The sequence below is a fragment of the Triplophysa dalaica genome, chromosome 23, assembly GCF_015846415.1.
Source record: "Triplophysa dalaica isolate WHDGS20190420 chromosome 23, ASM1584641v1, whole genome shotgun sequence".
NCBI lineage: Eukaryota > Metazoa > Chordata > Actinopteri > Cypriniformes > Nemacheilidae > Triplophysa > Triplophysa dalaica.
In genome coordinates this window covers 15,114,152-15,126,888 of record NC_079564.1, presented here as the reverse complement: position 1 = coordinate 15,126,888, position 12,737 = coordinate 15,114,152, and the positions used below count along the sequence as shown (strand labels likewise).

Genomic DNA, 12,737 nt, shown 5'->3' with positions numbered 1-12,737 from the left:
TGCTTCATTTAGAGTTTTCTATATTCTTGAAATTCTGGAAAATGTTTCAGACTCCTGTTTATGCTAAAAAGGGAGATGTGCATATAAGGATAATACATTTATTTATTAGCCTTATATAAATATAATAAAAAACGTTGGTTGGTGACTGAGTCAATGTTAAACTTCTAAAGTGTACATTGGGGACAGGCTAATGACATGAAATTTCCTTTTGTGGCTTGACGCATTCAATAAGCAAAATGCATTCAGATTCTAGATCTTCATCAACAATCGCTGTCGTGTTCATCTATCTCAAGCACCTGCATCTCGTTGTTTCTCTTCATCCGTTCTTCATCCTCTGTGCTGTTTGTCTGTGCTCTACAGTCACTCTTCTCAATCTGATGATATTCATGATAGATTCCATTCAGAGTCTGTGCAGCCTCTACAGATACTTTTAGCTTTCCCACCACCTCCTGCTCCTCATTCACACTGACAACTGAAGAAAAATCATAGAATCAATCATGTTTTTAAAGGCTTAAAGTTTTTCCTGTTATAATCATAGACTGAGATTCACCATTGATTTGCCGTTCAATAACATCATTTCCAGTCAAAAGAAGTTGCCGTAAATCCAAATAGGCAAATCCAACATCTTCACATTCATCTTGCTCATCCATGGGCTCACTCACTACAGTGAACTTTAACCTATGATAAGAGGAATATGTTTATCACTTTTATAAGGGACAATTGAAACAATATGCTGGGCTGTAGTTGTTATTCTCCATCTGTTTAGTCTGTATCTGTCTTTACCTGCCCTGGTTGGGGTCAGTGCCCTCCAGCATTGTGTAGAGATAATGTCTCAGAGGAGCTGCGTCTATACAATCTACATGAATAACTATCAAAGAGGAAAGAGACAAACAGCAACATCATCACTAATAGATATCATAATGCCATGCATTTCTAGGAGCCCAGTTGATGTCTCGAAGGCAAAGCCCAACAAGTCAAAAAAGCATTTTAAATATGAGCCGGTGATGGGTCAGCAGCAGGTATTTTTGTAAGTGGAAGTTGTGTTGAAACAAAATGTACAAACACCTGAAGATATTGCCTTAACTATTCAAATGTCATTATTCAAGTCGAATGTTCCTGCAATGCACAGGTCATGGGTCAAATGTATAGCTGGAATGCACTGAATGTAAAAACCATGAATGTAATATACAAACAGTGTAAAGCTCCATTTTGACTGCTTTGCATCTGTTATAGGCAGTCTAAGGCTACTTTCAATGACCAATGGCCTCACCTCTCATGAAGTTATAATGAATTTCCTCCCCTTGAGTTGGTTTACGTAAAGACATGGGCGTTTCTGTTGTCTCCATGGGAACTCCTAGCAGACGGTACTCTACATAGACTTGATTCACTGATTGGTTAAATGCGACATTGGAGGTTGGGTTAAAAGACAGTGACAGGATTTCAACTCTCAGTATGTCCCCCTGTAAGACACACAGACAAATTATTGATTTAACAAACATAAGACTTGTTTCATTAAGGCCAGAAACAGTTCAGGCTGTTTTAGATACGCAGCATAATAAAAATGCACACTTTATTCTCAGCATTGCTATAAGAGTTGTCTACCGTCATGACTGGTTAAATTGTTGTTGAACAAGTTGATTAAATTGCTGAAATAGCTACAACATGAGAGCACGCTTACATGCATAAAGTACGCATTTGGCATCTCAAAGATAGATATTTTCTATTTCTATAATAATTTCGACATATTTTCTACTTTAAGATGTTTATTATTTAGCTCTACAATCACCTTTTTTTGTTGCTTCGGGGGATGCGGAATTACAATAACATCACTTTCACTTGTATCTCCAGATTCATAAGACTGAAGAACGTCACTTTGAGCTTTTTTGAACAAGAAGCAAAAAAAGGTTTAAGTCTGTTGTTTTATAACTTGAGAAATGAAAAAATGCTTGTTAAAATAACTTCTCACATCTGTCCTCCATCTTGTCTTCATCCTCCTCCTGGAAGTATTACAAACAGAGCCTTAAACACATCTTGCTTTGAATAACTATGTAATTTGGATTGAATGATATTTTACTTGCACCTTTCCTTACCTGTTCTCTTGACTCACTATAATCACTCTTTTGGCTATGAGGGCTGCTTGGCTCTGAGACTGATGGTCTGAAGTCCATAACACGATCAGATTCATGTGACTTAATGGACATGGCAGGAGTCAAGTGACCCGTCTTTCTGGATGCTTTGCCTGGAACGAGCAATGGTGCAGTGTGGTGGTTTTCCCCCCTTACTGATCTTGATGCTTGAGTTGAAGTAGATGAAGGTTTACTGGGATATGACCTCTGAATAGGTAGGATTCGTTTCGGAGCTGGAGATTGACTGGGTGTCACTGACACCCTTTCAGATGTCCGTTTAGACACGGATGGGTGAGGCCGAGCAGTTTGGGGTCTGTGGGCTGATGGAGGCTGTTGATAACATCACAAACAATGGAGCATAGTGTGGAAAAAAAGATGAAAGAAATTAGAAATTGTACTTTAACTTTCTATATAGATATTCTGAGCTGAGTTGTATATTTTTTATAACTTTTTTAGCTATTTTGCTTGATTTGATTGAAATACTGGTAAAAGGCAGCAGGAGGAAGACTCACACTGGACTTGGTACTGGGTCTCTGTAAAATCTCAGCAGTCTTTGTCTGTTGTTCTTCTCGTTCTCTTTGTTTCAAGGTTGATTCGGGTGAATAGAAAGGATACTTCCATCTCAGACTGGCTCTCAGCATTCCTCTTGGATTGCCGGCAGGGTCTCGAAGAACAAAATCACCTGACAGAGTAACAATTACCCACAAGTTAACTTTTGACCAGGCATTTTTTATGATTCTATTTTTTAACTCTTTTTTTATTGCAATCCAGCTATAAGTTTAATATTTAACCAAACATTGTCAAAGATATACGGTAGAATGCTACAGGGATGACATATTTTTGAATGAGTGAGTTAGTTCAGCACTTCCGGCATAATCGTCCCAACCATTGTTTTTTTAAGAGGATGTTGGTAAAATGCCTAAAATGATGCGCACAGGTTCAAAATATTTTTACTTTCAGTCAATGAAATAAAACAAAAGAGTAATACCCCGATTGTGATTTTTTGAAGCGTATAAATCCTAAAAGGCAGTTTAAATGGGATTACATGTAATGCGTGTACATACAGTATGTATTCGATTCACACATATTCCTCACACATAAAATTGTAATAGATAATACGAACAAATCTCATTAATGGAGGAGATTCATTCACAGATTAGGGATTTTTTAAGGGAAAAGGTTTTTAATAAAGTTTGAAAGAGTCTGTAATTGCTTGGTAATGATAACGTTGGTGTTGCGCAACCATGTGTCATGGTTCCACTATCATGTCATGTTTTATTCTTGTTTTGTTGTGGAGCCATGGCATAGTTATGTGGTGGGAGACAGACTATTTTGGCACCAATTTGGCCATACTCTCTCTCTCTTCGGTCTGCGTCTTTGTTCCCATCATCTTGTTCCTCGTCAGCCTCTCCTTAGTGCTTTATCCCCAGCACCTGTTCCTCGTTAATGACCCTGTGTTTGTCACCCTTTAAAACATCCTCGTGTTCATTGTCCTGTGCTCGTTCATTGTATGCTGTAGCTGTCCTATAGCTGTTTGGTGCCCTGCCCTGCCCTGCCCTGCCCTGCCCTGCCCGCCCTGCCCGCCCTGCCTGCCCGCCCTGCCTGCCCTGCCCTGCCTGCCCTGCCCTGCCCTGCCTTGTTCCCGTACCCCATGTCTAGTAAGTCTAGTTTAGTTAGTGTGTTTATATTGAAGTGTTTCTTAGTCTAGTGAATCTGTGTCTTTTGAGTTCTGTTAAATTGATCCTGTATTGTTTTCCCCATTGTGGGTTTTGTTTTGCCTTTTTGTAGTGCTTGTTTTGTCGTAATAAATACCCCTGTTTAACCCCTACGTCTGAGTGTGCCTGCAATTGGGTTCTCCTGCCATGTCTTCCCAGAAGAACCGTGACACCATGGTCACTCTACAACCACTTTTTATGTCTGATCAAACTTTTGTTGATCACAGATGCAACAGCCTATGAAAAAATCCTATAAGCTTTTAGTTTAGGGATCTGGTATGATGCTAATTGCCGGGTTTGACCTCAAACACATGTCATCCCTGCAGCAATCTATAGATATTGTAACTTAAACGGTAACTTTTTTAGGGTTCTGTTGATCTTTTTATATAGCTTGGTAAAAGTAAAGCTCAGCAGAAAAAATATTTCTGAGTGCCAGGGTTACAAATGTAGGGATGAATACCTCTGATTGGTCTGCCTGTTGCAAGGGCCCGTAGTGGGATTGGTGTCTTTGCCAGGTACACGGGAGGCGTCTGTCTTTCACTCTCATCCAACACATATACCCAAAGGCTGCCCGCATTCAGATATTCTAATAGATCCATAGTGACTGCTAATGGATATCTCACTGAGTCTTTAAAGACGGGATCTGCACAGCTCTGGATAATGGCTGTGGAGTGAGGTGATAAGTCATAAAGACGGTAAGTTAGGAAAGCATCAGGAAGCAGTCCTTGCCAGTGTGTCCTGAGACCCACACACCGTTCCAATACAACCTCAAGCTCATTGGGTATTCCTCCACCGTAGTCAAATATTTCCTGCACACACAGATAGCAAGCTTTTAGCAAATAATGAAATGAAAATTGACATAACTGTTAAAGGATTGAGACACACATATACATCAACTTTCTATGGAAGACAAGAATCCTGAATCAACTGTATTTAAGGCTGCTCTTGTCCATGAGATGCCTACAGTGACAAGAAGCTGTTAAAGCCCCAGATTTACCCCAGATAGTCACAGAAGTATTCAATATACAGAATATAAGTGCTATATTTTGTCTGAATATACTATGGTCTTCTCAAGCCACACAACAACGTTGTGAAATTCTTAAAGAACGGAGTTAATTGCATGCCTTTTGGAGCTAGTGTTGGGTAAATTACTCTGGGAAAAGTAATTATTATTTCTCTAATAACATATTCAATGGTGTAATTAGATTACTGTACAAATGATTCTCTCTAAAAAGTATTTAATTAATTATTACTAAATACTTTCTATATCCTATATCAACATTGATTAGTTAAGTGATTCAAGGTTAGACATGAAACAGCTTTCTTAAGTCATTTAAAAAATATATAATCCTACATAAAGTATTCTTATTAATTTACCAAAGTACTACATATGTGAGAAGGATACATTAAATCATGCATTTTAAAGTTTGACTCTGAATCTTTGTGTCAATTCCACTATTAAATTTTACATAGTATTTAGTTCAATTACATCAGAAGTACGCTATTAAAATAAATTCAGAAGGAGCAACAGAAATAAACAGTAATCTAACAGTTTTTTTTCTGTAAATTACATGGTTTCCATGTTTTTCTGGTACATTTTCTTGATCTCTTTTTAAATTACAATAACTAATGACTTAGTAATTACACCCAGCACTGTTTGGAGCTTGTCATGTTCCCTGTAAGGTGAAGTACAGCTATGATATGCTGCCAAATACCTGTTTTAGGAGGAAATACAGTCATTTGGGGTTGTCTCAACAAAAGCATCAAATGTTCATATTTACATTAAGATGTAAAGTTCTCTTGAATGTGGAAAAGTGTGGTGGCATTTACTGTACCTCCGGTACCTCCGTGTGTCTTGCAGCTTCAACACTTCTCATATTTTTATTCATTAGTAATTCTGAAAGTTCCACCTGTGGGTGCAAACATATCCAAAACTCAAGGATCCCTATAACTTCCCCTTCAGCCCCTGCAGAAAAATAAACAATACATACCGTTTGTAAATAAATGCTGTGCCGAAACATATTCCATCACAGAACGAAATGTTCATTAATGAAAACGATGACGTTGTTTCTATTGACCTGTAATGTTGGCTCTGTTTTTCATCTGTTCACCTCTCTGCTGTAGCGCGTCCAGTAGAGAGATCCTCGCTCGGCCACGGGTCATGAATCTCACCCCTCCGAGCCCCTGGTGCAGTTCAGCGCTAATAAAAGCACCTTGAACCCTGAGCTTCTCCACGTCAAAGGCAGCGAGAGCGTAATGTGACGTGAAGCCATAATTTGGCTGTTCTCCACATATTATCGGTGTTGAGAGGCTCTCAAAGTCAAGAAAGCCATAGGTGCAAAACGTCACCAGCCCGTGCTGATCTCCTGTGTCTTGTCCCATGAGTCTCAGTCCCAGGGGTGTAAATGTGGCTCCTGTGAAATGAATCTCTAGAAGCGACTCTCCCTCATGCACATTTCTGTATATAGTGTCATCCTCAGTGGGTTGAACTGAATGTAGCTCTAGTCCTGTCCAGGTGTACTGCAGTGGGATGGTTTGGGGCAGTGTGGTCCGTTTATAGTTTGTAGGGCTGTATGCTAACTCCTTGAGCTGAACTAAAACCATTAAGGGAAAAATATTATGTCATTATAGTTTTTTGATTTATTGAAACTATATTTACATAAATAGAGGAGACCAGGGGACTTTAGTGTTAAAATCAAGAAGACTGTTATCAGATGAAAGAGGTAGGGTTAAAAACAAGTGCTGTTGCTGTTTCGCTGACCTTGCAAATTGGTGATTTGAAGAGCTCTGCTATTCAACACTTTGTCTTTCTCACCCAACCTTCTCTTGTTCTCCTCACTTTCTCTTTCATGTCTCTCCATAACGGTCTTCATTTCCTTCTGTGAAAGAAACCATTGTTTTGGTGTGTGAAGAGTGTGGTGTCAGAGTATAACACGTTATGCAATAGTTGTTGAACTGTAGATCACAGGTGGTGTGCTATACCTGAAGGTCAGCATTTAGGCGATGTTGTAGTAATAATAAGTCTCGAGTTTTCTGGAGCTCTAGCACAGTTTCTGCATATGAAGCCTGTAAGGCAGTCAAATCATCTGATGAATCTTCCAACCTCCTCTCAGATTTCAAGAAGTGCATCAAAGCTTGAGTTTCTTGTTTCATTCTGAAGGCCTTAGACATAAAATGAATGAAAAGATGGAAACGGGTAGAATAATTTATTAAATAACTGTTAAAATATTTAAAAGTCAAATTTGGTTCAATTTAAATCCAATATCTTTACCTTAATCTGCAGTAATGTTTCACTCAGATCTTCTACACTCATATCAAACTCCTGATGTTATACAAGAAGAGAAGACCAAAACTGAATGGCATGTTTGGCCAAAGGTTCAATTCATTTACTTTATCATGTCTGTTTAAAAACAGTAAACATTACTTTTGTAACAGAATCTAGTTTCTCTTGTAAAGTTGTGACTTTGTGTCTGTGTTGCAGGACTTCTCGCTCCAAGCAGTCATGTTTGTCTCTGAAGGACATAACTATATCTAAACAAGAAAACATTGCATTTTTTGAAAAGCAAAAAAACAGGCACAAGGCATTGTTATGTCCATAATCTGATTGATTGCAATTCAGAGGCTGTAGACATTTTCTCCTTATTTTCTCAAGATGTCTTTTTAAATTGGTTGGTCACACGTTTGTCATGTAGGGTATTTCGTTCTGTAGGTGTTTCTTGGCAATTAAAGGTCAATGCTTTATATAGCTCAATACTTTATACCAATGATGCAAAAATGCTGCAAAGCTGTACCTCTGTTCCATTCCTTTTCCTTCTGAACTTCCTCATTTTCTTGTTTCAGCTTTTCATTCTCCTTCTCCAGTATCCGCCTCTCTTTTGTCTCTTCTTGAAGTCTTTCTTCAAGCCTCTGTACCTCATCTCTCCATCTGTCTTCTCTCAGTGTTTCCCTTTTTCCATCTTCATCCTCATGTGGCTGTTGATGGCTCTGGCTAGGCATTGTGCTAAAGTGGAGAGCGTTTTCATTTAGTAGAAAACAAGCTCACAACCCGGTACTACCTTAACTCCTCAAACCAGACCCAACCAGTCTTAAGTCCTGTCAATGACCCACCAGTGAAATACTCACCTCTCCAGAAGTGAATCATAGCTCTTCTTTAAAAGATTCCGCTCCTCCTCTAGATCTAAAACTCTCTCCTGAAGCTGAGATACAGAAGAGATGCTTTAGGATGTAACAGAGAAGTGTAAGAGTAATGTAACTGAAGTAACATGAGGAGTACCTCTCTCAGAGCTTGCAGTGAAAGTGTGGCGTTGTTGAGCTGCTCTTCTAATGTCAACACTCTCTGTTTTTCTTGTTTCAACTCTTCGCTAAATTCCTCCACCTTTCCCAGCAATGCTCCTTGACTCTCTTTTAAAGATTTTTGTTCCTGTTTTGGACATTCATGACAAAAATACGCAAAGAACTACATAAGCAAAGAATACCTTACATTTTCATTTTGTTCAGTGAAGTTGACAAAGCATAATATCCAATGCTGGTGACCAACTTCCAAAACACAACTTATTCGTTTCAACTAACATTGTATGTGTAAAAGTCAAAACAGATGCTTGTGTTCTATTTTCCCCTCTCAGATGTTTTTTATTTTTAAGTAAACTATTGAAAATAAAAACCGGGAGCGAGCTCCAAAGTCATATCAGTTAAAATTCATGTACAGTACAAGACATTTGTCAGAAGATGACAACATATCTGCAAGAGGAATAATGGGACACTCACCTCCTCAAGCTGATTCTCGTAAGCCTCGGGAGGAGCACAAAGAAGAGAGAATCATTTTAAAGCCAAAACATGACAGTTTATGCTGGCAGAATACTTTAGAATATTGCATGGCATATTGTTGAATATCCACATTTTGCCCTAAGAGTGAACAAGCATCAGTACACTGGAGAGTCTATACAGTACAAAACACATGCAAAATAATATGTCAGAGATAAATAATATGTTGGATTTTGACACAGCTTTGCTCTTGTAGCTCACCTCCTGAAGAACAGTGAACTTTTCCTGAATGACCAGAATGGTTGCGCTCTTTTCAGAGAGCTGCTTCTGGAGTTTGATCACATCTACATTATCCTTTATGGTGAGCCTGTAAAATGTTTAAAAGTTTCAAGAACAGGAAATATTATGTAACAATTATCTATTGGTATTGATCATAATACATACATTGATATATTATATTACATGTTTTTTTCACCTGTATCCATCAGCTTGTTGTCTGCGTAAATCTTTCAGGACACTCTCGATTTCTTTCTCTTTGTGTCTGAGTGTCTCTCTGAGAGACGTAAACTCCTGCTCTGCCACCCTTTCTTGCTGGGTTTCTGTGATGGCAGATCTACTGTGAGAGGACGTAACATTAGAAACAGAAAGTCTATATTGAACTTCAATTGAAAGGAAAGTAATAGGAAGCAAAACACTAACTACTGTATGCACTCTGAAAATAAAGGTGCTTCACAATGCCATGGCACAACTCATTTTATGATTCCATTAAGAACCATTAACATCCGCAGATCCTTTCTGTTTTACAAAATGTTCTTAAGACTATGAGAGGAAAGAAAGAATGCTTATTTTAAGAAATTTGAGCGAAAGTTTCTTTGGGGAACCCATTATTTATTTTGTGGTATTGCTGTGAAGAAGCAACTTGTGAATCATAAAGAGGCTGTACAGGCTTTAACATGTTGTTGACTTTATAACACAGATCTTGGTGCTTAGTATTTTAGAGATATGTTTCTTTCTTACTGCAGCACAGGCTTATACTTTTAGCAGGTTTTGCAAAATGTAAAGGTTTTTCAAAACAGCCCACAAACCTGAGTAAGGCAAGTCTGGTAAATACAGGAATGAGAGAGAGAGAGAGTAACTATATTTGTGTACAGATAAGCTACATGTATACTGTAAATATACAAACTAGGACAGTCAAACGATTAATCATGATTAATAACATCCAGAAAAAAGTTTGTTTGCAAAATATATGTCTGTGTATTGTGCATATTAATTTTGTACTTACAAAAACATACACATACATGTATACATATTTAGGAAATATTTATATGTATTTATTTATATTCTCCAAACATTTAAATTATATAAATGTTTATTAATTTTATATTTTTATTAAATATATGAATGGGTATGTATGATTCGAAACTAGTATGCATACACAGACATACTGTATTATGAAAACACAAACTTTTATTGCAATTAATTGTTTGACAGGCCTAGTACAAACATACGCAAATTATTTATAACTTTGCATTAAGCATTGCCTTATAAACTAACTTTATTTAAAATGTTTAAATCTACATTTATTTCTTTTGAAGTTTACACTTACATTTTAGGGCACTATTACAAATGACATGATATGTTTTTGCAGACTGCATTTTTGTGAGTCTTTTATTCTCCATCTATCATCCATACTAATATGAATAATCAAGCAAAGCAAACACAGGTTAACTTACAATCTGTCTATCTCTCCTCTGGCCTCATCCATTGAACTGAAGCCACAGCGAGCAGGAGCGGTTTGAGCAGCTTGCCTGACACCTGCATCCCCATCCACAGAGGGAAAGAGAAATAGAGACATTGTTGATTACTGTAACTGAATCTAAACTAGATGGGGAATTCCATGAAAATGTCAACCTTACCACAATTTCCTTTTACATTTGATGGTTCAAATACCCATGTGAGATCTCTCTTCAAATTTGTAAAGCATTTGTTGTATTTTTAGTCCTTGATATTTCATGTCAGGTAAGTGCCATTTTCAGAATTGTCACATCCATAATGTTATATATTCCTCATAAATGGACACAAGAAAAGTAATATAAAGTAACTATTTCATGTTCTATAAAGAGGCATCCCTTCTCAAATCATTGGGTTTTATTGCTTCAAGATTGTGCATTTTATTTTACAGAAATCCTACAAAGTTTATCGTCTCCAAAAAACTGCTTCTTTTTTTTGTCACATCCATAACGCATGTTTATTTCCTTTTTTTAATAGATTTCTTGTTCATAGAATTACATTTTCTGATTTTAAGACTAATATAAACAGATGGTTCAATATAATCGTAACAAATCAATTCTCTGAGCATTTTTTTGTCACGTCCATAACGCTGGAAATGCCCAGACTACTAACACAAATAAACATCTCTTCCACAAAAGTGCCGATGGTAATGTATTCACAAAGGTACCAGGATATTTTAAATAGGCAGAAGCCATAAAAAGATGTCCAGAAATCTGTGATATCATGTCTAATAACATACACAACACAATAGTTAATTGGGATTTTTCACCTGTCCGTGGTCTGTTATGGGTTCTGACACCCAGGTCCAAAATATGTTGTTTGGCTAGATTGAGTTTACTCTGCAGTGTCCCCTTCTGGCTCTCTAGAGTCACTACACGTGCCTCCAGCTCTTGAATGGTGTCCTCCAGTTCGCCATCCCTTGCCACAGCCTCAGGTCCTTGCTTTAATCTCAGCAGTTTAGTTGACAACCTGATCAACAAACGCAGAGGTCTCACTGAAAACATTTTAGAGTCAGTTTTCTGAAGAACAATGAAATAAACTACCAATGATCAACACATACTACTCTTCAAAGTTTATCATAAAAGTAAACTCAAAATGCTGGAATTACACAAATATACCTATAGATTTATATTGTCCAAAAAATTGTAAGTTTTAAAAAATAAGATAATAGAAAGGTATTCAAAACTGTTGTATCAGCTTTTATTCATTTATTCAGTTTTTATTTATTAGTTTATTTAAAACTAAATTAACTAAAAACTGTTGTAAATAAATACATATAATATAATAGTATGTTAAAACAAGAACTTAAAGTTAAAGTGATAAAGGTTTATTATTGTGTGTTGTGTACCTGCGTAGTTTTTGCTCTTGTGTGCGACTGTGCTGTTTGAGAAGTGTGTTCTCCTCCTTGAGACGTAGATACTGATCTTCCAGCTGCTCACATGGTACTTTGAATAAACGCTGACGATCTGTAACACAATGTTACATTTTTACTGCTAGAGATTGCTCGTACATTCATGACAGTTAATGGACTCCAAAGTTATGATTCATATGAGTTTTATTGTCTGAGATGATTCTTATGTATTGTCCAGACTCCAGAGTCGTTTGCTGACATACAATACGAGTGTAGAGATAGTAAACCATGGTGAATATCAAAGCTCAACTTATTTGATCTTGGATACATTTAATAAGAAATTATTTCTTCATATTAAGATTTCTGAGGAGACAATTATGTGATTACTGGTGAAATACATAAACACAAAACATATAAAGAACTACAACCAGTGAAATGAGCCTTACCCCTTATCTTCAGCACCTGTGGTGGTCTTCTCCAGTTTTTTGCATCATGATCTATGTCTTAAATAAGAAACATACAGTATGAGTACAGTGCATTTATTCTAAAGACACTCATACTTTACATAAATAAACATAATCGGTTTGTTTTCACACCTTGGGGCACAGGTATGAGTCCTCTCCATCCCACATCTCTCACCGGGAGGTCACCTACCGTCTCATCCACTGCACCCAATGACATCCTGAAGACTGAGAGCTCCAACCAATCACTTATGAATCAAGAGATTGAGGCAGTGACATCATCACTGTTTGAGGCAACAAATATCTCAAATGTCATTCTTATTTTCTCTTTCTGACATGTACATGTATAATATTACCGAACATTAAAGCAACATCATATGAGCATTCATATTTATAAACTGTGATTCAGCTATAGGTTCACACATGTAATATAACCTGTAAATTCTTTGTGTGATAATGATCAATGGGCAATAGAAAGAAATACATTAATCATTGAGAAGATGCTCTTATCCAAAGCAACTTACAAATGAGA

At 37.1% G+C, this 12,737-nt stretch overlaps 1 protein-coding gene across 1 annotated transcript; it reads right to left on the bottom strand.

Moving 5' to 3' along the window:
• Positions 1-84: 84 nt before the first annotated feature.
• rpgrip1 (RPGR interacting protein 1) lies at positions 85-12,425 on the bottom strand. The gene is made up of 27 exons (XM_056738714.1): positions 12,341-12,425; positions 12,191-12,247; positions 11,742-11,859; positions 11,158-11,362; positions 10,336-10,436; positions 9,688-9,702; positions 9,078-9,215; positions 8,864-8,969; positions 8,606-8,629; positions 8,115-8,261; positions 7,964-8,037; positions 7,633-7,841; positions 7,266-7,372; positions 7,113-7,163; positions 6,824-7,003; positions 6,603-6,720; positions 5,920-6,435; positions 5,677-5,807; positions 4,302-4,650; positions 2,639-2,808; positions 2,091-2,456; positions 1,967-1,997; positions 1,787-1,878; positions 1,271-1,460; positions 784-868; positions 551-678; positions 85-472 (listed from the first exon to the last, which is right to left on the bottom strand). The coding sequence occupies exons 1-27, from the start codon at positions 12,423-12,425 to the stop codon at positions 261-263; spliced, it is 4,005 nt and encodes a 1,334-aa protein (XP_056594692.1). The 3' UTR covers positions 85-260.
• Positions 12,426-12,737: the final 312 nt, after the last annotated feature.

What these genes read in the sequence shown, in the direction of transcription:
- rpgrip1 (XM_056738714.1), bottom strand. Translation starts at nt 12,425, where the DNA reads ATGTCATTGGGTGCAGTGGATGAGACGGTAGGTGACCTCCCGGTGAGA. An exon ending in ACAGACCACGGACAGGTGAA is followed by an intron (nt 10,437 to 11,157) that starts AAATCCCAATTA and finishes TTTCTCTTTCCC; the next exon opens with TCTGTGGATGGGGATGCAGG. An exon ending in TATTGAACGGCAAATCAATG is followed by an intron (nt 473 to 550) that starts GTGAATCTCAGT and finishes ATTTTTCTTCAG; the next exon opens with TTGTCAGTGTGAATGAGGAG.